This window comes from Sciurus vulgaris, assembly GCF_902686455.1.
Source record: "Sciurus vulgaris genome assembly, chromosome: 3".
NCBI lineage: Eukaryota > Metazoa > Chordata > Mammalia > Rodentia > Sciuridae > Sciurus > Sciurus vulgaris.
Window position 1 is genome coordinate 87,995,671 of NC_136463.1, and position 25,584 is coordinate 88,021,254.

Consider the following 25,584-nt stretch of genomic DNA (forward strand, 5'->3'; position numbering starts at 1 on the left):
ATGTCTCATTAGGGTCCCCAGGCTTGGCCTCCATCTCCTCTGTATCCCGCAGTCCAATTTAATTGAGCGACGGCCTCGCCACGGCACACTGCTCTTTCGACAGGAGGGTAAACTCATTCTGTCCATCATGACATTTGCTTTCTTAAGGGCCTCACAATATGCAGTTTAAATAATTAAATGCAGGTCACATTGCAGCCTCCCCTTTAAAGCCTGTCTGAAGGCACAGTGGGTTCTTTCTGATGCTTAGCTTTGGACCATGTGATTTTTTGAGAAGCTACTTGTTTTTTTGTTTCCGTTGCTATTATGCGTGACACTTCTCCCACTAGGAACCAAGGCAAACCTCAGCACTGTGCAAATCCACTGTGAACAGCTGAAAGGGCTGTGGATTTTCTGATGATGGATAAACGGTGACAGAGAGAAATTCGAGACCCTGGTTCCAGCAAGGGTCTCAGAGCAGCCTGCTTGTCATCGTCAATACTTTCCATTTGTCATCCAGAAAAGTTTAATGCTTGGAGACAAATCCCTTGTGTTCCAGTTTATATGTCCATTCGCCTCAAGTTGGGATGGGCTTGTCAAAAATAAAGCAAATCTTAAAAATGACCCAATAGGAGAGAAATTTCAGGAAGGACTAAAGATAACTTTTACCTGTGGTGTCTGTTTTAAACAATAGATTTCTCTGGGGGGAACTCAGAGTGATTATAATGAGTTTGGATTTAGTTTAACCCAATGCTGATTTTGCACATTATAGAGATTTGTCATCTTTAAGTAATGTGCCAGATGAACGCTTTAAAATAGATGCAACTTTGTGTGAATTCTCTATAATATAGCAAAATCTGATTGCTCTATTAATAGTCAGAGTCCTTGGCCTTGAGAAAGCAGGATGGCAGCATTTTTAAAATTCATCATTTCTGCATAATTAGTTGTGAATCTCTAAATATTCAAGCTGAAGAATTAACCAGGAGCTGGAGCCGCCATCCCTCAGCGTCCCTTTCAATATTGTTCCACAGTCATCATTTCCCTGCGTTTTTGTAATTACTGCAAAACCAATTGTTTTTAACTCAACTGCCCCGGCTCTTTGTAATTTGTTGAATGTAATTACCTTCAAATGAAGAAAACGTACTTCTTGTTCGGAAATTGGGGCTTGATTAGATGAGCATCATTAGGTGGCTGTGGGACCCCAGCTTTGCGTATTTCACCTGACCACAGCATGGGGAGAGTTTGAGGCTTGAGGAGGGGGCCCTCTTGAAAGGAAGCCCCATATTGTGGTGAGTGGTAGATCCTTTTGGGGTTTTCTTTGAAGAAGTGATTTTTATGAAAGCCAAAAAGCACTAGGGAGTCTGGATCCTCACTCAGAGCAGCCAACAGTATGACCATGAGCAGTCATACATGATGGTTTTGGGTTCTTGATTATCTCCTCTCTCAGATTATCTGCTTCATGTCTGTATGTCTGCCTATGAGAAACTAAGGGGGTAGGACTGTCTTATTTACCTGTTCCTACATCCCAGTGTCTAGCAATGGCCAGACATAGCAGTTGCTGAATAAACCAGATAAACTAGTTTAGAGGTAAAATCTCCCCTAGCTTTCTCTTCTTCCGGTCCTCTTAACCTGCTAACCGGTTCTACCTGTAGACCCTCAAAGAAGGAATACTAAAATAGCAAATGTTCTCAGCCTCTATTTTTCTTCTTCAACTCAGGAGTATGATGTACATTAATGAATAAGAGTGGTTCTCTAGGACAATAATTCCAAAATTGGGGAAGAGACTATAAGAATCAAGTCAGGCAGCACAGGGCTACTGAAATAAAACAAGAGAATTCTGATATGCCTCCAAGAACCTCCATGAAGACTCATCATGAAAGAGCAAGTTAAAATTCTACATCACAAAGACTGATCATCAAAAAATAACCCAAAATTCCACGCCCTTGAGGAAAACTGGAAACCTGGATTCATCTTTTTCTCCAGTGCAAGCCTCAGAGAAGGAACCTGGATTCACCTTTTTCTCCAGCACAAGACTCAAAAAAGGAGAAATGTCCTTATTAGATTTCTCTCTACAGTTCAACTGTTCTGGGTCTTTATCTACACAGGAAAAAGCTTGAATGGTTAGCAACTGTGCACAAGAGGCTAACCAAGGCTTTGATCAGCACAGTGATTCTTTATTTAGCACATGTTTGTTAAGTTATGCACGATGTGCCATGCCCCGTGCTAAGATCATGAATGAGAAGCAATCCTGACTCTAGTGAGAAAGTTGAGCATGCAAAGAAATAAGTATAATATCAAGTGGAAAGTGTCAGAAATAAGTACAGGGTCTTACAGAAAAACTGACAAGGAGGAGTGACTGGGCCAGGGTGTAGCAGGGGAAGGACCATCCTGGAGAAGCAGAAGTCTGAACTGAACTCTGAAGTCTGAGTAGGGGTTAGGTGAAAGGTTAGAGAAGAGGATTCATGTGAAAGTCATTCCAGAGAGACTGGACCACGTGAGCAAAGGCAGGGAGCTTAAGGGCAGCTTGTGCTCACAACAGCAGGCCTTTTAATGATGCATGAAGTTTAAGACAGGAAATTGGAAAAACAAAACAAAACAAAAAAAGAAAGAAAAAAAAATAAGGTTGAAGAGGCAAAGCCAAGGCAGAATTTGTTGGCCTTATAAGACAGGAGATCATACTTTCTTTCTTCTTTCTTTTTCAATATTTCAAAATGATGCTATTTAAATTTTAACTTGTGCAAGAGGTACTATTTTACTAGAGAGAACGCAAAACCTCATTACATAGTATACCTTAAATCAGCATTAGTGAATATGGCTTATGAGCCAGATATTCATTTTTAAAATAAAAAGGTTTTATTGAGCATCAGATGTTGCACGAGGTTTGCTGAAGAGACTTAAGATTCTTTTTTATTTCCTGAAGTGTCACAGGCACCTAAATCCTTTTATTTTATTTTATTTATTTTAGGTACCAGGGATTGAACTCAGGGGCACCAGGGGTTGAACATAGGGGCATTCAACCACTGAGCCACATCCTCAGTCCTATTTTGTATTTTATTTAGTAGTGACAGGGTTTCACTGAGTTGCTTAGTACCTTGCTTTTGCTGAGGTTGGCTTTGAACTCATGGTGCTCCTGTCTCAGCTTCCTGAGCCACTAGGATTACTGGTATGTGCCACTGTGCCTGGCTAAATCCTTTTAGATTCCATTAAGTAAATTTAACTCTGTGAGCCTACGCAAGCTACTGTTAGCTTTATGGCACTTGGTTTCCTCGTCTGTGAAATCAAGACAAAATGTCTCTTTATAAGTTTCTCATGAGGAATGAATGTGAAAAATTTAAGTGAAAAGACAGCTGGCCTTTAACAATAGACTTGTCAGTAGAAGTAGGTACTTTGGCTTCAACAGACTAGAATTTAAATGATTCAATTGTGTGTAGTATTAAGGGAATTCAGTGAAGAATAAACATACAAGTCCATGAAAATAGCACAGAAAATATACTTAACAAAGCTGTCCTCATAAATGAACAAATTTTTATGCAAGCATAGGGATTCAGCTCTATATTGTCTTGCTGCTAATGCTAAGAGGCAAATTTAAGGTACCTGGGATGAACCCTAAAATCTGGGCAAAAGAACCACCTGGTTGTCACCTGCTGTACATGTTTACTGTAGGAAATTGATGAGTTTGAAAGGAAGTACACAGATGGAAGATTGGACTTTGTGGGTGATGGTGACCCATTCAAGGGTTGAAAGCAAAGGAATAACGTGATGGGGTTTTGCATTTCAGCAAGGGCACTTAGGTGGCAGAGTGGTGACATACTCAAGGAGGATAAGCCAGGCAATGGATGACTGGGGCAAGGGACAGAAGGAGACAGTGGGGCTGTGCAAACCAGCCAAGAGCATGGACTAAGCTGGTGGTAGAGGAGCTGGAGGAGATAGAGGTCTGAGAGGTATCTGGAAGGGAATGCTTTGGGACAGACAGAATGTAGAGAGAGACACAAGTAAGAGTCAAGGATAACTAATGACTTCCTAGTTGGTATTCCTAACAGAATGGTGAGACACTCAGTTAAGATGGAGAACCTGGGAAGAAGGGAAGATTTCTCGAGGGGGGAAAAATAAATTTTGTCACTAGGCAAATACCCTATCAAACCACAAGAAAAACAAACCATTTTGTTTTTGTGCATTCACTTCAGGCAAGGTACCCATTAAACCAACCACACAGACATCCTGACCCTCTGTCACTGCTGAAAATCAGGGTGCAGAACAAAATTAGGCAAAGCCAGTTTCAGTCAGAGAGTGCCTTGTTGACTTATTATTCACCCCCAGACTCATTTCCATGCCCTTGTAACTCTTTCCCTAGTAGAAATTCTACCCACCAACACCATCTTGCTCCCAACCACTTTGAATCCAGATGGGAAAGGGGCCATATAAGGATTAAAGAAAGGTATTTCTTCATCTTAAGAAAAGTGTACTTCTACCCCAGAAAACTCATGATAACCCTCCTACTCATTATCTAACCCCTGCCCCAATCCTTCTTAGTCTTTGGTTTGAAAAGCTGACCTGTAAGTTTGTCTTAACCAGCTAGATCCAGGGGCTCAGCCAGGGATGAGACTCCCCTCTCTGCTCCCTTCATCCAGGAACTGGATTCAGGGCTGTAATTCCACTGAGTCTTCCCTTCAGCCTCCATCTGGCCTCTGGTTTGCTCTCTCCTTCAGCTTCCCTCCTCTGTTCCCTTCTGTGCTTTTTCCAAGGCCTTGCCTGCAGGAAAGGGGCATGAGTATTTGTTTTGCCCAGCTTGGCAAATTAGTCTGGGTAGCTCTGTGGAAACAAAACCACCAAATTACTTCTATCCATTCCCTCACCCAATGGGCCACCTACCCAGCTCCTAAATCCTGTTCCTGAGCTGGCTCTACACTTAACAACTTGGATTCTTCAAGCATTTTTCAAAATCAAGCTAAAGAAACTAACCTTCAAAGAAAAGAGGTGCATTTACTTTGGTGTTTTATGAGCCTACAGGCAGGGTTCTAGAAAGTTTTTTTTTTTTTTTTTGCCACATTCAGTGTGATGCAAAGAAGCAATGGGAAGCCAAGGAACAGAGCATGGTTTCACAGACCTCTCTGTTTTTAAAGATCATCTCCTAAGCCACATTGTGAATGGAAGTGAGAGTGGCCAGGAACTGAGCAGGCTCTTATGGAACGGGGTGGTCAGAGGGTTCAGGTACCTAAGGAGGACATATTGCCACTACCAAATGTCCTCCCCCTGCCCAAGGGAATTTCAGAGAACCAAGAGGAAGGGCATGTCCCAGAAAGCACAACTGTAGTAGGAAAATCGAGTAAGGATTCAAGATCTACTGGCAAATTCCATTCTTCAGGGTGGAGACTTCTATTGCAAACCATTGTTACTTAAAGAGCTAGGGTTAGGATAGCCAGTCTAGCTTTCCTAGACATGTGTGATAAAAGCAAGGAACAACTGTGAATTGTAAAATAAAACCCCAACTCAAGGCATATATACTCCAAGGATCCAAGATGGCGGACTAGAGGGTGACTGCATCTCCCGTCACTTCAGAACTCAGGATTCAAGAAGGGGAGGTACTGAGAGACTCACAACAACATAGAGCCACAGGGTGAGTCTCTCCCACCGGGTAAATCTTGGCCCGAGCAGCAGGCCTGGACAGGGGGCAACTTCTTGGAGCAGGGCAGGGCAGCAATAGTCTTCCCCAAACAGCCATGCTCCCTCCAGCAGCAGGCGGGGTCCACAGCCAGCTTCTTGGAGCAGGCCCGCCCAGTGAGAGCTTTTCTGCACAGAGCCAACCCCAAGCACTGAAACCAGCGGCGGGCCCCGGCCGCAGGCGGCTTCTGGGATCAAGGCAGGAGAGGGAGAGGCTTTCTCCTAGCAGCCCGACTCCCTCAGGCCAGGGCAGGCCCTGTCTATAGCCAGCTTCTAGGAGCAGGACCGCCCAGTGAGAGGATTTCCACACAGAAACAGCCCCCACCCCGGGACCCAATAGCGGGCTAGGGGCAGTTTTCTTCAGAAGCACTGATTATCAAGTTCATCCAAGACTTCAGGCTACTGAAGGCTGGGAGGTGATACACTGGAAATCTACAGGGACACTATAAGTGAATAGAGGAAATCTGCAATATCTCAGAGTCCCACTGATATCTGACCAATATGAGAAAACAAGGGAAGAAAATGTCCAAACAAACCTAGAAAATATACCAATAAAACTCAATGACAGCACAGCAGAAGAAATGTCAGAAAGGGAGTTCACAATGTACATAATTAAAACAATCAGGGAAGCAAACGAGGAGATGAAAGAGCAAATGCAGGCATTGAAGGAGGGGATGAAAGAGCAAATGTAGGCATTAAATGATCGCACCAATCAACAATTAAAAGAGAAAATATGGGAAACAAAAGATCATTTCAATAAAGAGTTAGAGATACTGAAAAAAAAAAAAAAACCAGAAATCCTTGACATGAAGGGAACAATAAACCAAGTTAAAAACTCCATAGAAAGCATATCCAGTAAGATAGAACACCTGGAAGACAGAACATCAGACATTGAAGACAAAATATTTAACCTTGAAAACAAAGCTGAACAGAGAGGATGGTAAGAAATCATGAACAGAATCTAAAAGAATAATGGGATATCATGAAAAGGCCAAATTTAAGACTTATTGGGATTGAGGAAGGCTTAGAAAAACAAACCATGGGAATGAAAAATCTATTCAAATAATATCAGAAAATTTCCCAAATCTGAAGAATGAAATGGAAAACCAAGTACAAGAGGCTTATAGGACTCCAAATATACAAAATTACAACAGACCCACACTAAGGCACATTATTATGAAAATACCTAACATACAAAATAAAGACAGAATTTTAAAGGCCGCGAGAGAAAAGAATCAAATTACATTCAGGGGGAAACCAATAAGAGTATCAGCAGATTTTTCAATCCAGACCCTAAAAGCTAGAAGGGCCTGGAACAACATTTACCAAGCCCTGAAAGAAAACAGATGACAACCAAGAATCTTATACCCAGAAAAACTTACTTTCAGATTTGACGATGAAATAAGATCTTTCCATGATAAACAAAAGCTAAAGGAATTTACAAAAAGAAAGCTGGCTTTACAGAACATTCTCACCAAAATATTCCATGAGGAAGAGATGAAAAACAATGATGCAAATCAGCAACGAAAGGAACTAGCCCAAAGGAATAGCCAAATAAAGGAGAAACCAAATCATGTCAAAAAACAAAAAGGAGTCAAATGACTCCGAATACAAATCATATCACAATAATAACCCTGAATGTTAATGGCCTGAACTCATCAATCAAAAGACAGACTGGCAGATTGGATTAAAAAGAAAAATCCAACAATATGCTGCCTACAAGAGACTCATCTCATAGAAAGAGATACCCATAGACTAAAGGTGAAAGGATGGGGAAAAACATACCATGCACATGGACACAGAAAAAAGCTGGAATTTCCATCCTCATTTCAGATAATGTGGACTTCAAGCCAAATGTAGTCAGAAGGGATAAAGAAGAACATTACATACTGCTTAAGGGTAGCATAAATCAGCAAGACATAACAATCATAAATATCTATGCCCTGAACATTGGCTCATCCATGTAGTCAAACAAATCCTTCTCAATTCCAGAAATCAAATAGACTACAACACAATAATACTAGGTGATATTAACACACCTCTCTCACCACTGGATAGATCGTCCAAACAAAAATTGAACAAAGAAACCATATATCTCAATAACACAATCAATAATTTACGCTTAACAGACATACATAGAATATACCATCCAACAAAGAATAAATACACTTTCTTCTCAGCAGCACATGGATCCTTCTCTAAAATAGACCATGTTTTATGCCACAAAGCTACTGTTAGCAAATACAAGAAGATAGAGATACTACTTTGTATTCTATCAGATCATAATGGATTGAAATTAGAAATAAATGACAGAATAAAAAACAGAAACTTCTCCAATACCTGGAGATTAAATAATATGCTATTATATGATGAACGGATAACAGAAGACATCAGGAGGGAAATAAAAAATTCTTAGAAGTAAACAAGAACAAAGACACATCATATCAAAATCTCTGGGACACTATGAAAGCAGTACTTAGAGGAAATTTATTTCATGGAGCGCATTTAATAAAGAAGTAAAACTCAACAATAAACAACCTAACACTACAGCTCAAAGCCTTAGAAAAAGAAGAACAGAACAGCACCAAAAGTAGCAGAAGACAGGAAATAGTTAAACTCAGAGCTGAAATCAATGAAATTGAAACAAAAGAAACAATACCAAAAATTGACAAAATAAATAGTTGGTTCTTCGAAAAAATAAACAAAATTGATAAACCTTTAGCCACACTAACAAAGAGAAGACGAGAGAAAACCCCAAATCACTAAAATTCGGAATGAACAAGGAAATATCACTACAGACAGGATGGAAATACAAAACATAATTAGAAGCTATTTTGAAAATCTATACTCCAACAAAATAGAAAATTTCGAAGACATCAACAGGTTTCTAGAGACATATGAATTGCCTAAACTGAATGAGGAGGACATAAACAATTTAAATAGACCAATTCAAGTACTGAAATAGAAGAGGTCATCAAAAGCCTACCAACAAAGAAAAGTCCGGGACCAGATGGGTTCTCAGCCGAGTTCTACAAAACCTTTAAAGAAGAGCTCATTCCAATACTTCTCAAAGTATTCCATGAAATAGAAGAGGAGGGAACCCTCCCAAACTCATTCTATGAAGCCAATATCACTCTGATACCTGAACCAGACAGAGACACATTGAGGAAAGAAAATTTCAGACCAATATCCTTAATGAACATCAACGCAAAAATTATCAACAAAATTTTAGCAAGTCACATACAAAAATATATTAAAAAGGTAGTGCACCACGATCAAGTGGGTTTTATCCCAGGGATGCAAGATTGGTTCAACATCTGGAAATCAATAAATGTCATTCACCATATTCAACAGACTTAAAAGTTAAGAATCACATGATTATTTGGATAGATGCAGAAAAAGCATTCGATAAAATACAGCATCCCTTCATGCTCAAAACACTAGAAAAAACAGGGATAGTGGGAACATTCCTTAATATTGTAAAGTCCATTTATGCTAAGCCCATGGCTAATATCATTCTAAATGGTGAAAAACTGAAAGCATTCCCCCTAAAAACTGGAACAAGGCAGGGATGCCCTCTTTCACCACTTCTATTCAACATCGTCTTGAGACTCTGGCCAGAGCAATTAGACAAACCAAAGAAATTAAAGGGACGAATTGGAAAAGAAGAACTCAAACTATCCCTGTTCGCTGATGACATGATTATATATTTAGAGGAACCTGGAAATTCCACCAGAAAACTCTTAGAACTCATAAGTGATTTCAGTAAAGTAGCAGGTTACAAGATCAATGCCCATAAATCCAACGCATTTTTGTACATAAGTGATGAATCTTCAGAAAAGAGAAATTAGGAAAACTATCCCATTCACAATAGCCTCGAAAAAAATAAAATACTTGGGAATCAATCTCACAACAGAGGTAAAAGACCTCTACAATGAGAACTACAACACTAAAGAAAGAAATTAAAGAACACCTTAGAAGATGGAAAGATCTTCCATGTTCTTGGATAGGAAGAATTAATATTGTCAAAATGGCCATACTACCTAAAGTGCTATACAGATTCAATGCAATTCCAATTAAAATCCCAATGACGTACCTTACAGAAATAGAGCAAGGCAATTATGAAATTCATCTGGAAGAATAAGAAACCCGAGAATAGCTAAAGCAATCCTTAGGCAGGAAGAGTGAAAGCAGGGGGTATTGCAATACCAGACTTTCAACTCTACTACAAAGCAATAGTAACAAAAACAGCATGGTATTGGTACCAAAATAGACAGGTAGATCAATGGTACAGAATAGAGGACACTGGACACAAACCCAAATAAATACAATTTTCTCATACTAGACAAAGGTGCCAAAAATATGCAATGGAGAAAAGATAGCCTCTTCAACAAATGGTGCTGGGAAAACTGGAAATCCATATGCAACAGAATGAAACTAAACCCATATCTCTCACCATGCACGAAACTCAACTCACAATGGATCAAGGACCTCCGAATCAGACCGGAGACCCTACATTTTATAGAAGAAAAAGTAGGTCCAAATCTTCAACTTGTTGGCTTAGGATAAGACTTCCTTAACAGGACTCCCATAGCACAAGAAATAAAAGCAAGAATCAATAACTGGGATAGATTCAAACTGAAAAGCTTTCTCTCAGCAAAGGAAACTATCAGTAATGTGAAGAGAGAGCCTACAGAGTGGGAGAATATCTTTGCCAATCATACTTCAGATAGAGCAATAATTTCCAGAATATATAAAGAACTCAAAATACTCTACACCAAGAATACAAATAATCCAATCAACAAATTGGCTAAGGAAATGAACAGACACTTCACAGAAGAAGATATACAAGCAATCAACAGATATATGAAAAAATGTTCAACATCTCTAGTAATGAAAGAAATGCAAATCAAAACTACCCTAAGATTCCATCTCACCCCAATTAGAATGGCGATTATCAAGAATACAAGCAACAATAGGTGTTGGCGAGGATGTGGGGAAAAAGTACACTCATACATTGCTGGTGGGGCTGCAAATTAGTGCAGTCACTCTGGATAGCAGTATGGAGATTCCTGTGAAAGCTTGGAACGGAACCACCATTTGACCCAGCTATCCCACTGCTTGGCCTATACCCAAAGGACTTAAAATCAGCAAACTACAGAGATACAGCCACATCAATGTTCATAGCTGCTCAATTCACCATAGCCAGATTGTGGAACCAACCTAGATATACTTCAATTGATGAATGGATAAAGAAACTGTGGTTTATATATACAATGGAATATTACTCTGCCATGAAGAATGATAAAATTATGGCATTTGCAGGCAAATGGATGAAATTGGAGAATATCATGCTAAGTAAGATAAGCAATCTCAAAAAACCAAAGGATGTATGATCTCGCTGATAAGCGGATGATGGCATATAATGGGGGGTGTGAGGGGTTAGTGTTAGGGTTCGGGTTAGGTTAGGGAGGGGGGCAAGTATGGAGGAAGGAACTACTGTATAGAGGGTAAAGAGGGGTGGGAGGGGTGGGGGGAAGGGAAAAAAATAACAGAATGAATCAAACAACATTGCTCTATGTAAATTTATGATTACACAAATGGTATGCCTTTACGCCATGTACAAACAGAGAAACAACATGTATCCCATTTGTTTACAATAAAAAAAAAAAAAATAATTTAAAAAAAAAAGAAAAAAAAAAAAAGGGCCAGGGGGTTGGGGGTAAGGAAAAAAATAACAGAATGAATCAACAACATTACCCTATGTAAATTTATGATTACATAAATGGTATTCTGTGACTCCATGTACAAATAGAGAAACAACATGTATCCCATTTGTTTATAATAAAAAAAAATAAAGTTAGTGGTCTATGTCCACCCTGTGTGTTCCTTCCTAGGGTATTGTTAGAACCCATTGCACACCCACAGCTGTACTAGCTGTCTCCATACAACATTCTCCCTTCCTGGCAGCACCAGCATCAGCCAGGGTTATGGGCCTGGCATTTTAGGGTGTGTAAATGACAGGTCTCCAGCCACAAGCCCAGTTTTAATGGCAGAGAGCAAACACCATGGTGGAGGGCAGAACTGTCTTGCTAGTGTACAGCTCAGAGAACTTCAGCACCTTCTCCCAGAAAGTTATATTTACCCCAAAGTTAAAGTACTATAATAAAACAAGCCTGCTCCTTTCAAAGGGTGAGGGTGCTGTTTTTGGAAAGAAAAGTCATGAGCAAGGTGAATATATAAAGAAAAAAATTCAGGCTGGAAATTCACTCCATTTTGCAGAGAGATTAAAAAGTAGTTCAAGGAAAATGTTTTCCATTCACCTGGACCCATAGTCATAACCTAATGCTGCTTCTTTACCGCTCTGCACTGTTCATTTTAACAAGCCATGTTAAAATCCAAACCCTCAGGCAAGATCTTTCAGACCCACATACTCTCTCAGTTGAACTCAGAGAATGTCTTGATCTGAATCCTTTCCCAGGACATTTTCAAATTGCCTTCAGATCATCCAGTATCCTTCATTTCTACTTCTTTTGTCCACATCCACTGGGACACTAGGGCCAGACTGAGAGGATCAAATTTGATGACTGTGTCCCTCTTTTTAGTAAAAAGCATCATAGAGAATCATGCAACTCCTCCTTGACATAAAATAGTCCCTCGGTATCTGCTGGAGATTGATTCCAAGACCCCTAGTGGATGTTCAAGACCTTTATATAAATGGCATAGTATTTGATTACAACCTATGCACATCCTCCTGTATACTTTAAATCTTCTCTAGATGACTTATAATACATAATACAATGTAAATGCTATGTAAATAGTTGTTATATAGTATTGTTCAGGGAATAACAACAGAAGGAAAAATCTGTGTATGTTCAGTACAGATGTAATCTTTCGCAAATATTTTCAATCCATGATTGGTTGAATCTGTGGATGCAGATAGAAGGCTGACTGCATTTTGTTCACTTGGCTCCTAAGATACCACACTCCCCCAGCTCTCCTCCCTCACTGCTGCTCCTGCTCAGTCTCCTTTGCTGGGTCCTCCCTTCTTCCTGACCTCTGAGATGGGAGGACATGGCTCTCTCTCCATCTACTCTCTCATTCCTCCTCATCTCGTTTCCTCCCAAGGTTATAAATGCTTTCTGCATGCTGATGACAATCAAATTCATGTGTCCAGCCTGACCTGGTCTGCTGAACTCCAGACTCACCGGTCAACTGCATTCACCACCTGCACTTGCAGACTTCATGCACCTGGAACTTACCTTGTCTAAATGGAAGTCTGCATCAGCTTCCAAACCTTATCCTCAGCCTTCTCTATGTTAGTCTCCAGTAACTCTGACCTTTTCAGGATCCAATCCTGGGAGTCATTCTTGATTTACCTGTTCTTTTGCTGCCACCTCCATTCTGACACTCAAAACTGTTGAATTCTTAATTAGATCAGGAACCAGGCTATGCTCGGGCCCTGTGCAATGAGCTCCATGTGACTATTTACATTTAAATTAAACCAGATTATTATTTATATTTAAACTAAATTAAAAGTAAAAAATTCGAGAGCAATAAGAAATTGTTCAAACAGGAATTCTTGGGAAAACTGGAGAGAAATTAAATTTTAAAAAACAGTTTCTTATTCACAGAGGTGATGTTTCATGTGTGTACTAGCCAGGGCAGAGGTAGAATGTTTCCATCACTGCAGTGAGCTCTTATCAGTCAGCTCCTCTCACTCCAGACTGCACCAAGTCTGGTCCAAGTCACTAAAGTCCCCACCTGAACAACTATAACTACCCCTTAGTTGATCTTTCTTTCTGTCTCCACAATAAGGCAGAGGGATCCTTTTAAAACATCTCAGCTCACACCATTCTTATGTTCAAAGATGTCCAGAGTTCTTGTATGTATCTCCCAGATGAGAAAGTTCCATGATTTCTGGTTCCCCTACCCATCTGAACTCATCTTGTCTGTTGTCTGGCTTGTTCTGCTTGCTATAGGCACAGCTGTCCCCTCCTTCTGCTGCTGGTTTGGGCACTGGCTGTTCCTCTTGTGGGAATGCTCTTCTCCAGATACCCTGGTGGCTCATCCCTTCTCCTCCATCAGCCCTGCTCCAAAGTTGCATCTCACTGATGCCTGCTGTGATACTTCCATTGCAGTTTTAGCATTTCCCCATCCTCAGCTTTCCTGTTATTCCTCACTCTGCTTTACTCTGTCTTTTCCATTGTACTTTTCTCCTTTGAACAAACTGTATACACATACTATTTGTTATATCTACTGACTACTGTCTGGCAGGGATTTTTGTCCACTTACCTCTGAAAAGCTGGTTCCAGGAGTCCTTAACAAATATTTGGTCAGCAACAAATTAATGAGGACTGGAAGGTTCTGGAAAATCTTTCTTGAATGGGTAGCTGAGGGGTGGGGAGGTCATTCACTGTGGACCACAATGGGCTCAAGAGAAGAGCCTGGAGTGGAAGTTGGTATGGTCCTAGGTGTCCCCATGGAGAAAGCTTGTAACAGCAAGCTCCCCTTCCCTTCATCTCTCACAACTAAGGAGCATTGATGAACCACGGAAAGCCAACAGATGACTGACTAACATTTCAGGAGTATTCACCACCTTTTCTCTGGTAAATGCTGTGGTTTGAATATGGTTCATCCCTACTGAAACCCATTTTGAAACTTGGTTCCAGTGTAAGAGTGTTGAGAGTGGGTAGGACCTTTTTCAGAAAATTTTAAACTTTTTTTGTTCTAATTAGTTGTACATGACAGTAGAATGCATTTATACATTCTGATCAATCATACATAAATGAAGCATAATCTCATTTTTCTGATTATACATATTGCAGGGTCACAATGGTCATGCAGTCATATATGTACATGAGGCAATAATGTCTGTTTCACTCAACTATCATTCCTACCCCCAAACTCCTTCCAGGTAGGGCCTTTAAGAGGCATTGGTGTCCTGAAGGATCTTTAGTTCTTGAGGGACTGTATTAGATCTCATGAGAGCAGGTTGTTAAAAAGTGAATCAGCTCCTTTCTCAGCCTTTCTCTCTTATGCACTTGTTTGTTATCTTTCTGCTTCTACTATGAGGCCCTCACTAGAAGCATGCTGCTGCCATGCTCTTGTCCTTCAGAACTATGAGATAAATAAACTTTTTTCTTTAGAAATTATGTAGCCTTCAGTATTTTGTTATAGCAATAGGAAACAGACTAAGACATTAAGCCTTTGTGTGATTCAACCAGTGGTTGTTTCTCTGATGACTCGTAAGAAGCAAGGAACAAAGTGAGAGAGCCAAACATTGGGCTATTCTTGTATGTCAGTCTTATCCCCATCCCTCACATTACAAATACCAAGGATCTCTAAAACTGGAAAGACACAGGGTTGCTAGATTATGTTTTTCCCTAAAGCAACACATCAGTCTTGTGTGAAAAAGGAAAATCATGATTTCATCATATAATCTTCAAATTAGTATTTGAGGAGTTGATTAATAGGAAAAGAATGATTCTTCATTGGATCATTAAAATATTTCTGACAACCCATAAGAGATTAGAAGAAAAGCAAACTCAAGACCACATTTGTGTTAGGGGGTCATTTGTCCTCATATATATATGACTATGCCATCTTAATAAACACATTTTTAAATGTGGAGGGATAATAATTTTTCTACTGCCAGTTTTAATTCAAAGAAAGCAGAGAGGAAGCTTGAACCTCATGAATAGACCTGTTCATAATGGTCCAGCTAACATGTCTGGAGCTATGCAACAGGATGTTAGCAAAGAGACTGAGAAACTCCATCCATGGCTCACTGGATGATTCAACTTGCTAAAGTATGTAATTAAGAACAAAGTTATCTTTATAGTCATTCCTTTGTTGTTGAGATAATTCAATTGGAAGAGGTTTTAGAGGTATAAGATCTGGAAATAAAATCCTTACAGATTGCACTGCAATGTCAGGAAGATGATACCAGGAAACAAATTGATGCACACAGACAGTCTTTTGTACATACCAGAAAATTAGATCTCAAGAGAGACACGAAGCTAAAATGTAAAATCAAGGTGGATGGGGGCTGAGCACAATGAAAGGTATAGTCAGCAGCTTCCCAGAGAGAGAAGCCTGCATTTCTGGGGTACTCAGGTATGTTACCTGGATGGCTCTCAGCACCACCTTCCCTAATTATTCCCTTGCAGCTCAAAGCACTATTTTCATAGTATGGGTCACTATCACTAAACTGCTACTGCTGACAGAGTATGTACCCATTGTCCTAAATGAGCAATATGAGACTGATAAGATCATTCACACAAATCAAACTGGGGGAGAGGTCCTATTTGAACACCTCTATGGCACAATTCCATTTCCATGGCCCAGCCCACCCTCTACCCAAGAACAATTCAGGTTTGCTGGTTTTCCTGAATTCCATGGAGCTACTGCAGTATATTTAATTACCAAGTCTGCAGAAGTGGGGCTGCAATAATGAGGCCATGCAAGGTACGTTGCCATTGTCCCAGGCTTAGGCAGGTCCCAATCGTCACTCACTCTGAATTTTGTACACTTTAGGATCTTATTTTTCTCAAGTACCTATTAGGAGCTACTATTTCAAGCCTAATAGCTTATTTAGTTAACCAATCTCATCATGGATGGTTAAGTATCAAAAAGTACTAAAACCATGAGCCATGGGAACCAGAATAAATGATTGCCTAAGTCATAACTTTATTTCACCCCCAAAAAGAAGGTAAACCTTAGGAAGGAAAGCAAGTACTCATTCTATATAATTCTCTAATCCAATCCGCAGATAGTTTAGGTTTGAGGGACTCAGTCTAATTTGCTCATTCTCACTCCAAAGCACACAGCCTGGTCTCCCAGGATGTCATGAGTGTGGCAGTGATACTGTGTTCAGCAATTGCTGAAGTGGTTGATACTGTAGGAATAGTGGCTTCCCCTCTCCCCACTCTGTGCACACAAGTACAATACTGGATCCAGTATTACAACTGCTGTGAGTTGAGTCAGGGGTATTAGGAACCCTCTTTCATTTGTAGACTGATCCATAGAGGACTATTATTCCTCACCTATCCTGGAGACAGTTCAGGAATGGGTCCCTAAGTTTGTCTGGGAGGATGTCATTTGGTTAGGAATTACAACAGCACATTTTGGGATGTAAGCTCTCTTGATGGGGGTTATAAATTCAAGCATTCATTCTTTCTTGTATTCCTTCCATCATTTACTCATTTGGTCTCTCATTCAGTCTCTCATTCAACAGGCTTTTATTAAGTGCCAACCCTGTGCCAATCTGTGTGCTAGGTTATAGGGGTGCAGAGCTCAATACTGGAGATACTGGTTATCTGACAGGAATGATGTCCATGAATGATGATGAGTTTACTAGCTGTGGTTCCCAGGGGACCCTGTACCTGGAGTTACAAAAAGACTCCAGGAATACTTTCTGGATAAGATGAGACATTCCTTCATCCCTTCATTCAATAAACACTAACTGAACCAGGCACTGAGTTGGATATGAGGAATATAAAGTTAAATCTTGATTCCAACTTTCCATACCTGGCAGTCAGTGAAGCAGGGTTCTAAGTTCCCTCTAAGCCACAGTGGTGACTCTTATAAGTCAAGGCAGGATTGCCAGTAGGCAAAGTAAATGCAGGACAAGGAGGAAGGGGACTCTGATAGGTGTCTGTCCTGGTGGATATGCACACTGTGTGAGCAGTGCATGGCCAAGACATATAGAGGGCAGAGGCCCTCTCTGGACCAGCACTCAGTAACTTTATTTTTACTTTCTTGGAATTACTCAAACCCCTTTGCCATTGCCACCAATTGTTGGCTCTGTACTTGTTTCTTCCTCCAACTCTTAGTATCTTTTATGCTATTTCCAATTTTCCAGTTCCCAAAGCAAGAACAGAGTCCTTTGCAACAACAGTGGTGGCAATGCTTTGCCAATTCTGTTCCGTGGACAGGCAGTAGCAGAAGCAGCACATGGGAATGCATTAGAAATGCCCGAGCCACACTTCACATATATCAAATCAGATGCTGGGCACAGGTGGGGGCAGCAGGACACATGGCCCTCCAGGTGATTCTGATCAGCTTCAGTTTGTGAACCACTGAATCAGGAGTCCTTTCTTCCACCACCAAAAGGAAGGTAACCTTTGGGAACCCTCGCAGTTTTGTGCATAACTTGCAGCCAACTCTTATGGAGCCAATTTGTATGGAGTCAGCCATCTGATACCTAGACAAGAAATTCAGAGGGTTCAGTTCCAGGCTCTAATCCATACTGACTTTCCCTTGGACCCCAAACGTGGTCCAGCATGTCTCTGGAGTTGGTGACCTGTGCTGCACATTGAGGCTGTGAATCTAGAAAATCTCTTCCTGCTACTTGTCCATCTCTTAGTCCCATACCGAGTGCTCAAGACTGAGAGAAGGCTCAGTCACACTGGTGTGGGAGATCTCAGATATGGGCAAATCTTGGCAGTTCCTCATCATAGTTAGGCAGGAACTCTAGCAACAATATAATAAGACTCTCTTGATGCTGGAATTGGAAGAGCCAAAGGCAGCAGAAGTGGGAAGGGTCAAGGAAGGGCTGGGAAGCTCGGGTAATTGATCCACAAGTTCTTTCTCCACCCTTCTCACTGCCAGGCACTACTAAAGACCCTGCAGTGGGACAGCCAGAGTATGAGCTGAGAAATTGTGAACAGGCTGGACATAGCCAAAGTACCCATTTGGAAGGGTAAAACGGGGGGAATACCAAGCAACCCCATGGGAAGAACAAAGACTCCCAGAGCTATGAATGCCCCTGGATCCAATCATATGTTAGGAGGCCTGAGTCTCCCACCTCTGGTGGATATAGAACACGTTGCAAAATGATGGGGACTGGAGAAACATAGGTATCACTGACCCTGTTTGATTTCTTAATCTCAAAAAGGAATACAATTATACCTGCTTTCCCTGTTTTATAGACACAAGGTGAAGTTCAAAGTAACGACTGAGATAATGAAAAATGGAGAACATTCCAAATGATACCCTAGTAGGTTGGGAGAGTGAATGCTTATTCCATAATGTCAGACCAGGGATGAGCACACATGCACCAAGAATCTGGGTGCACATTAGATGCCATCTTGAATTCTTCAAAATAAGGTGTGCAAAGAACCCATAATGTTCCTTAAAATTCAGGGAGAAGGCTGAATCTTGGATCTTGGTTTACACTCAATAAGCCAACAACAAATTTGATTTAAAATTACTTCTATCATTAAAGTGTTTAAGGAGTTCACTTTTCACAAGGTGGAAAGCACCCTTTCCTTGGTCAACCCCTTACCTGGGTCTCATTGGCAGCATCCTCACTTCTCCAGCCTGGAAGTAGCTGGCCTGCCATGGTGTCTTCAGCATATTTGAATGATGAGCAAGTCTGATGTGTTGGCTCTGCTTCATTCTGCTTTTGGAAACTGCTTCTTCCTAAATGAGGACAAGGATATTAAATCACAAGCCAGCTTTCATCAACCTTTTACAAGTTTAGGGAGAAAGGACAGACATTCAACATAATTAAAAGGTCTGGATACAGTGGAGTCTGGGTTTCCTGCCATTCTTCCCCTACAAGTTTGTGCTACCCAAAATATCTGCATATTCATGTGTACATAATCCATGGAGAATGCTCGCCTTGGAGACCTTAAGACAAGCTGTCCTTGGACTCAAAGTTTTCTATAAAACATAGAGATTCTTCATAGTGGAAAGGTTCAGCAGACAAAACATTTTGGAGACATTGAGCTTATCCCTCAAATAATCCTATTAATCAAATAACAGATTTTGGAGAACTTTTCAAAGCCTTCACTGTACTAATGGGTATTGTCATAGCTTTCAAAGAAAGGATTCAAATTTGCAGCCTTGCCCAAATATAATTGAGCAGGAAACCCTTATTTTCCTGGAATACCTATTAAGGTCATTTTGAATAATGTGGTCTGGGAAACTTTGCTCAGAGGCCCTTAAAGATCTTTCAGAGCAGTACTTCTCAAGTTTTAATGGGTTTAATGTGCACACACATTAGTTGAGTTTTTGTTAAATTTGCAGGTGCTGATTCGTTAGGTGTGGGGTGGGTTCTGAGCATCAACATTTCTGATGAGCTCCCTGGTGATGCCAACAATACCGGTCCATGGACCACACTTTGAGTAGCAAGGGTGTAATTAGCAGAGAATGGTTTTAAGAGGTTTCTCCATTACCCATAACAGCAGATTAACCTGTGGAGTGTATTCCTTTGTCATGCCAGAAAGGAGAATCGCTGTTATTATCCTCCAACTTCAATGATTATCAGCAGGACATGCTGTGACAGCCTCTCCACAGCATTTTGCTTGTGAGGAGAAGCAAAGTAATTGTGTTTTCATCAGCACTGTGAGATTGGTACAGGAACTTCCGTGTTCGATATGGGGATAAGAGAAAAACTGATTCAAATGTATTGGTTAAATAGGAAGTGACTGCTCAGAAGCAGGTCTAATCCCATTTTCCTTTTGTCCCATGTAGCTCTCCACTCCCTAATTTTTCACCTGAATAATAAATGGCCACTGAGAAAAGAGTCATTGGAAAGCCAGCCCTGCCTCTGGATCATAGATGTCATGCAGTGGGCAGGAAACTTCAGGATGAGCAGCCCAAAAATATCCTGCTTTGCGTGTTCACCTTGCTCTCTACCATATACTACTTTTTACAACTCTTCCTGACAATTTAATTAAGACACAAACCTTAGAAACCTGGTGCAGTGAATATTAGCAGCAAGATCAGAACAATCTCCTTCCTATCCCCTTCTCATGAAGCAATTCAAGGCTTGCGGTTTCTATTCAATTTGTTATAATGACAGTGTTTAATCATGGCGTCTACTCAGCAGCCCGCTGCTGAATTGAGGTCACACATGTGACCATTCAGGCATAAAGAACATAATCTATAACTAAGATTTCACCCCTGAGTCTCTGGAGGTGGTGTCATTAATTAACAATGCACTTATTTCAAAAATAATATACATTACAGTCTTTAAAGATTGTAGCCTTGGCTTGGAATGAGCAGAAGTCTGTGATGTAACGTTCCCTGGCAGTTGGTATTACTACATGAAGGAAGAACTCAACTATGTAAATAGCTCAACACATTCCTTCAAAGATGTTTAATTAAAAGTCTTCTCTTCTAATTTCTCAGAAACCCTGTAGTATAATCCTGGCCCGCGGCTCCTTTCTAATCATCTCATCGTAAATGAAAGTGTTCGATGTAGAGTTCTAGTTCACATGCTAATGCATGTCGTCAGAGCAACAGAAGCCATGGACATTAAAATTATTGAGTGTCATCCTGGTCTGCAATAAATATTTTTAATCTTGAGGGAAACAATGAAAAAACTTTGACCCTTAGCCTGGTCCTGCTTTTAATCATAAAAGCTTATTTCAATTGACTGCAACGAAGGATAGTACTTCTCAATGGGAAGGCTCGCTGCTTTCCTCTGCAGTTAATGCACAATCTATTGCTGATTCATCAAACTAAGTCTTTTACAGTTCAACATATAAATATATGTGAACAGGCTAGGAATACATCAGAAGACATATGGTTCCTTGTTAGAGGGCAAACAACATTTCAGCTGCATTTATGTCTTGGGTCTAAATTGGTCTATATTCACAGTTAAGTTTTATAGAATAAAATCTGATGAAAGTATGTTGTATGGTGTTTTTCCTTAATCAATTTATGTATTCATATACTGGTGCTTACATGGTTGTTTCCTTTTATGTGTATGCACTCCTTAACATAATACCATGTGTTGATAATAATGCTAAACACAGTTTTACATTTTGGTGGAGGACATGCAGGATTTTCACAAATCCACCTTTCCACAGAGCAGAGATCATTGATTTTTCTCCTCTCCAGGTGGGCAGTTTTCCATTTTTGTCAGGAAGTGCATCACTGTGGGCAGGAAACGTCTCACTTGAAAGGTGATTGCCATTATACCTGAGGAGGCCGGTTTTGGAAGGCGGCTCTGAGGTTGCTTGCCTCTGGTCATCATGACGGGGTCCGATACAGAATGAACGATGGCCGTCTTTGTAGAGCATTGGCTTTCTGCGGAGGAAGGCACTTCACGTTCAAGAGTCTGGGCTCTGATGGAAGAAGCCGCAGAAGGAGCTGGCTGGAGAGACAGGAGGGGGCCAGGCTCCTCTGGAGAGTCTGGTGGGCATATGTATTGTCCCATTGAGCGATTTCCCGACTCTGGGAGCGGGAAGGTTCCAATCCCACTATCCAATGTTCTCATCTGGCAGTTTGATTCTGAGACAGAGAAAGAGAGGGTTAGAGAAGGCTCACAGGAAAGGATAAAAAGATGGTTGGTATCTGGGTACCATCTGGGGGAAAGGGGACACCTAGGAATAAGAATTGGTAAGAAAAATGATAAACATTGGAAACAGTATGGTAGATTTCCAGCGAGATGCCTGAAACAGATCTTTCATGGAACATGAAATTATTCCCTTCACAAAATGAGGCAAGAAGGCCAGCTGATACAGCAATTGTCATATGCACATTTGCCCTAGATTATTCTCTAGAGGTTTAATAGAAAAGGAATAGTCATTAGAGGCCAACAATTATTTTTGATTATCCTTATTTCAATCTGGGAATCATGTGACTTCAATTAGGTAAATTTATTAACTGAAATAAAATGAGTAATGAGCACATATAACAAACTGAAGTGGTGTCCTAACAAAGGTAATTTTGTGTCTCTTGCATGAATTATCCCCCATTCAGCAGCTGACTCAATCTCTGACTTTTTGATTGGAGTGTAAGGCAAGTAATTGATATTATGCCACAATGGTCATTCCAAAGGGTACCTTACCCATCACAACATCACCCACCTTGTGAGCTTCATCCCACCAAATGCCCACTTGAAGTATTATGGAGAAGACAATAGAGTCACTTTCTGTCTTTCATTCTCACTGGAGGCAGTGACAAAATTCCTTAGTACTCTTGGGATCTCACCATCCCAAGGATCCTACTATTCTCCACAGCAAATTAAGTTGAATCTACACATATGTGATATCTTCTGTTAATTATGTTTCATCTTCAAACATTTTCATATAAAAATTTCTGAAAAAATTATCACATATTTAATTTCTGAGTTGGCTTCTAAAATCTCCATGTCATTCAGACAATCTTCACTCAAACACTAAAATCTTGGAGTGAAACTTCCTTTGTTTCATCATATAAGTCTATCACTGAATAAGAGGTAAATCTCAGCAATGTGATAGGCCTGATGGGGAATAAAATAGATTACTATATAATCTTTGTATTAAAAGTGCAATTGCTACAATTTTCTTTTGTGCCTTATGGAACAGTGGCTTGTGATGTTGTCTCTGCCAATAACAGTGTAATTTCTTGTCTTAACCTTATGGGATTGCTGTATTAAAATATGTTCACTACTGAATCCCTACAATTTAGAATGATGCCTAAGTAGCACACTGTAAGAGAACTGTATGTGTGAAATAATAACATATACAAAATGCTTCATACATTTACTGTATGATAGTAGATGTCTGATTAATAGCTTATCCTTAAGTATCTTTCATAATCTTACTCCAAACTTAGCAATTAGTGTTCAAACTTCAGAATGTGTTCATTTCTCTACCCTCTTCCTTAAAACCTCTTCACTGTGGGACAAAACAAAAGAAACAAATGACGACAACAACAAAAACCTCTTTACTGGGAGTAGAATTCAGGCAATTTCCCAAAACTAAGGTAAAGACAAAGAAGGGGATACCCTTTCTATGTTCTAGGAGGGTTTGGTGCTTTGTTTGGGAAGTACTAAGAAGATGAAGTCCCCATTGAAAGAGAGGCTTCAGTCTCCACAAGGATACTTAGTAGGAAGACTCAGACACCATTTTCTCTAGGGTGGTGTCAGTTAACCCTTTCATATGCCATTGGGTTGCAGAGTTTGGTCATGGACTGCTGTATCTCTAACTCATACGGCTATGGTCTGAGGTGTTTTTCTTCACCAGGGTCATAAAACTGAGTCTTTGCCCTATTCACTTCAGGGCTTCCACCTGGTCAGCTTTACTTTCAACCAGTTTTACAGATTAACAGATTATTCATTATCTTCTCTATTCATTTTCTTCCCAATTCAGAGGACTTCCCTGTTACAGAATGACCTCTGTGAGAAATGATCAGCAAAGAAGATAGTGCCAGAAAAGTCTCTCTCTTTTTTTTTTTTAAGACCCTGCTCTTCAGACTACCTTTTTAAAATTTAAGCTTCACTTAAATTTTAAACACTTCAGATATACAACACTTCAGATTTGGCATATCCATGTGTTGTTATTTGGGAGAATTCTGAGAGTTTTAAATATTAAAACTCACATGAAAATCAGTGAATCTTTATGAAAAATGACCCAGTTTTGGGGGATCAGAAGTAAATACTCATAGAACAGAAGAACTGAGATTTTAGAACCAATGTATTCCAGGCTGCTTGTCTTAATAATTTACTCCCAGTATCATCAGGACCACCACCGCTGAACCACAGTGCTCAGCGTGGGACACTAGAGGATCTTTTCCATTCATGAAGATGGGTCATCTAAACTACAGCTATTTATTATAGCTATCAGGAGTTCACAGGTTTTTTTTTTTTTTTTGTATACTCAGGTAATCTTGTAACACTATTAAGTATGAACTATTATTGCCATTTGCAAATGAAGAATCAGGGCTCAAAGAGGTTAAGTAACTCACTCAAGGCCAAACACTATAAAGAACCTGCACTTTAATGTATACTTGACCCACAACAAAGACCATGCTTTTAATCAATAAGCTAAACAGATTTTCCCCAAAGTATAGGTAAACCCCAAAGTGGAGGCTGACCAGTTCATAGCCACTTAGGCAGCCATGTGACAAGAGGGCTGATAGTACAGCCCCCTGCTCCTATGCAAGGCACTGGCTTTCACTCTGGACCTGAAGCTGGCCTGGAATTCCAGCTTGGTTCCTGGGCCCTGTCCTGAGGTTGAGGTCCACTGCTATCATGCCCAGCATCTGCTCAGTCATCAGCCCCTATGCAGGATGACCACATCTTCAGCTATATTGCTCCTGAGAACCACAAATGCTGACTAGCTCTTCCGTCGACCCTCTTGCATTGGATTCTTAGACTTCCCTGACTCTGTTGTTCTGAGAGTTTATTTTGTTTTCTAGCTTGATGTGGGCACAACCTCCAAGGGCAGTGTTTTCTTGGCTTTGTCTCTCTCTTCTAGGTGCTTTGTGTGTTGAATAGCACTTAATCTAGTTCCTTCAATAAAGATTCAAGAAGCAAAGGTAGACTCTTGGTTTCCTTTCAAGTGATCCAGGAATAGGCCCCTCTCCTACAGCCCACATGTGTTTGCCTGGTCTCTAATACAAACCAGGGGGTAGTTGCAGGAAATAGGGCAGGGGAGAGATTTGGGGTAGAAAAAGTGGTCTAAGTTCTGAAAACACAAACATTTTCTGGCATTATCTTAAAATTTTTTTGTTTTCCCTTTAACATGCAATATTGTCATACTAGAATCTATATACCAAAACTTTTGGAATTTCTGAGCTAGTTCCCTAGTTTTCTAAAAATTGTGTGCACTGACATTAAGCTCAGAAACCACCTGCTATTAAGGCCATTTTTTATTTCTAAAAATTCCAGATGCCAAATGTAGAGAATGTGAAGGACTCATTTGTAAGTATCTCTGAAATGAGGTGTGGACAGTCAGGGGCTCAGACATATGCCAAGTTTCACCCTCAAGAAAATTTCCTCAGAATGCATATATCTAGGGAAATGGGAGTTTGTATTGAAAATGCTGACACCACCTTTATGTAGTTTCTGTAAAGCACTATTAGTTTCTTGCAGTTCATAAAAAATATAGTACCTGAAAAAGTGTTAGATACTGTACTTCTGAGGCCAGTTGTTTTTCTCAGAGAATTATAAGAACTCACAAAATAATTAAACGGCTGTACTAAGAACCAAGTTCACAGTGCCAA

General features: G+C 40.3%; 1 protein-coding gene across 12 annotated transcripts in view; it reads right to left on the minus strand.

Annotated features, from left to right (window-relative positions):
- Positions 1 to 25,584, minus strand: part of NCKAP5 (NCK associated protein 5) — a 1,127,143-nt gene that overhangs the window by 54,526 nt on the left and 1,047,033 nt on the right. For 10 of the 12 annotated variants that reach the window (XM_079135590.1, XM_079135586.1, XM_079135591.1 and 7 more), the window contains 2 exons: positions 21,574 to 21,885; positions 18,926 to 19,062 (listed from right to left, as the gene is read on the minus strand). In XM_079135590.1, the coding sequence (XP_078991716.1) occupies positions 18,926 to 19,062; positions 21,574 to 21,885 (449 nt within the window). Of the gene's footprint in view, positions 1 to 18,925; positions 19,063 to 21,573; positions 21,886 to 25,584 lie in introns of those variants that run through there. The other 2 variants (XM_079135588.1, XM_079135589.1) reach the window with 1 other exon arrangement.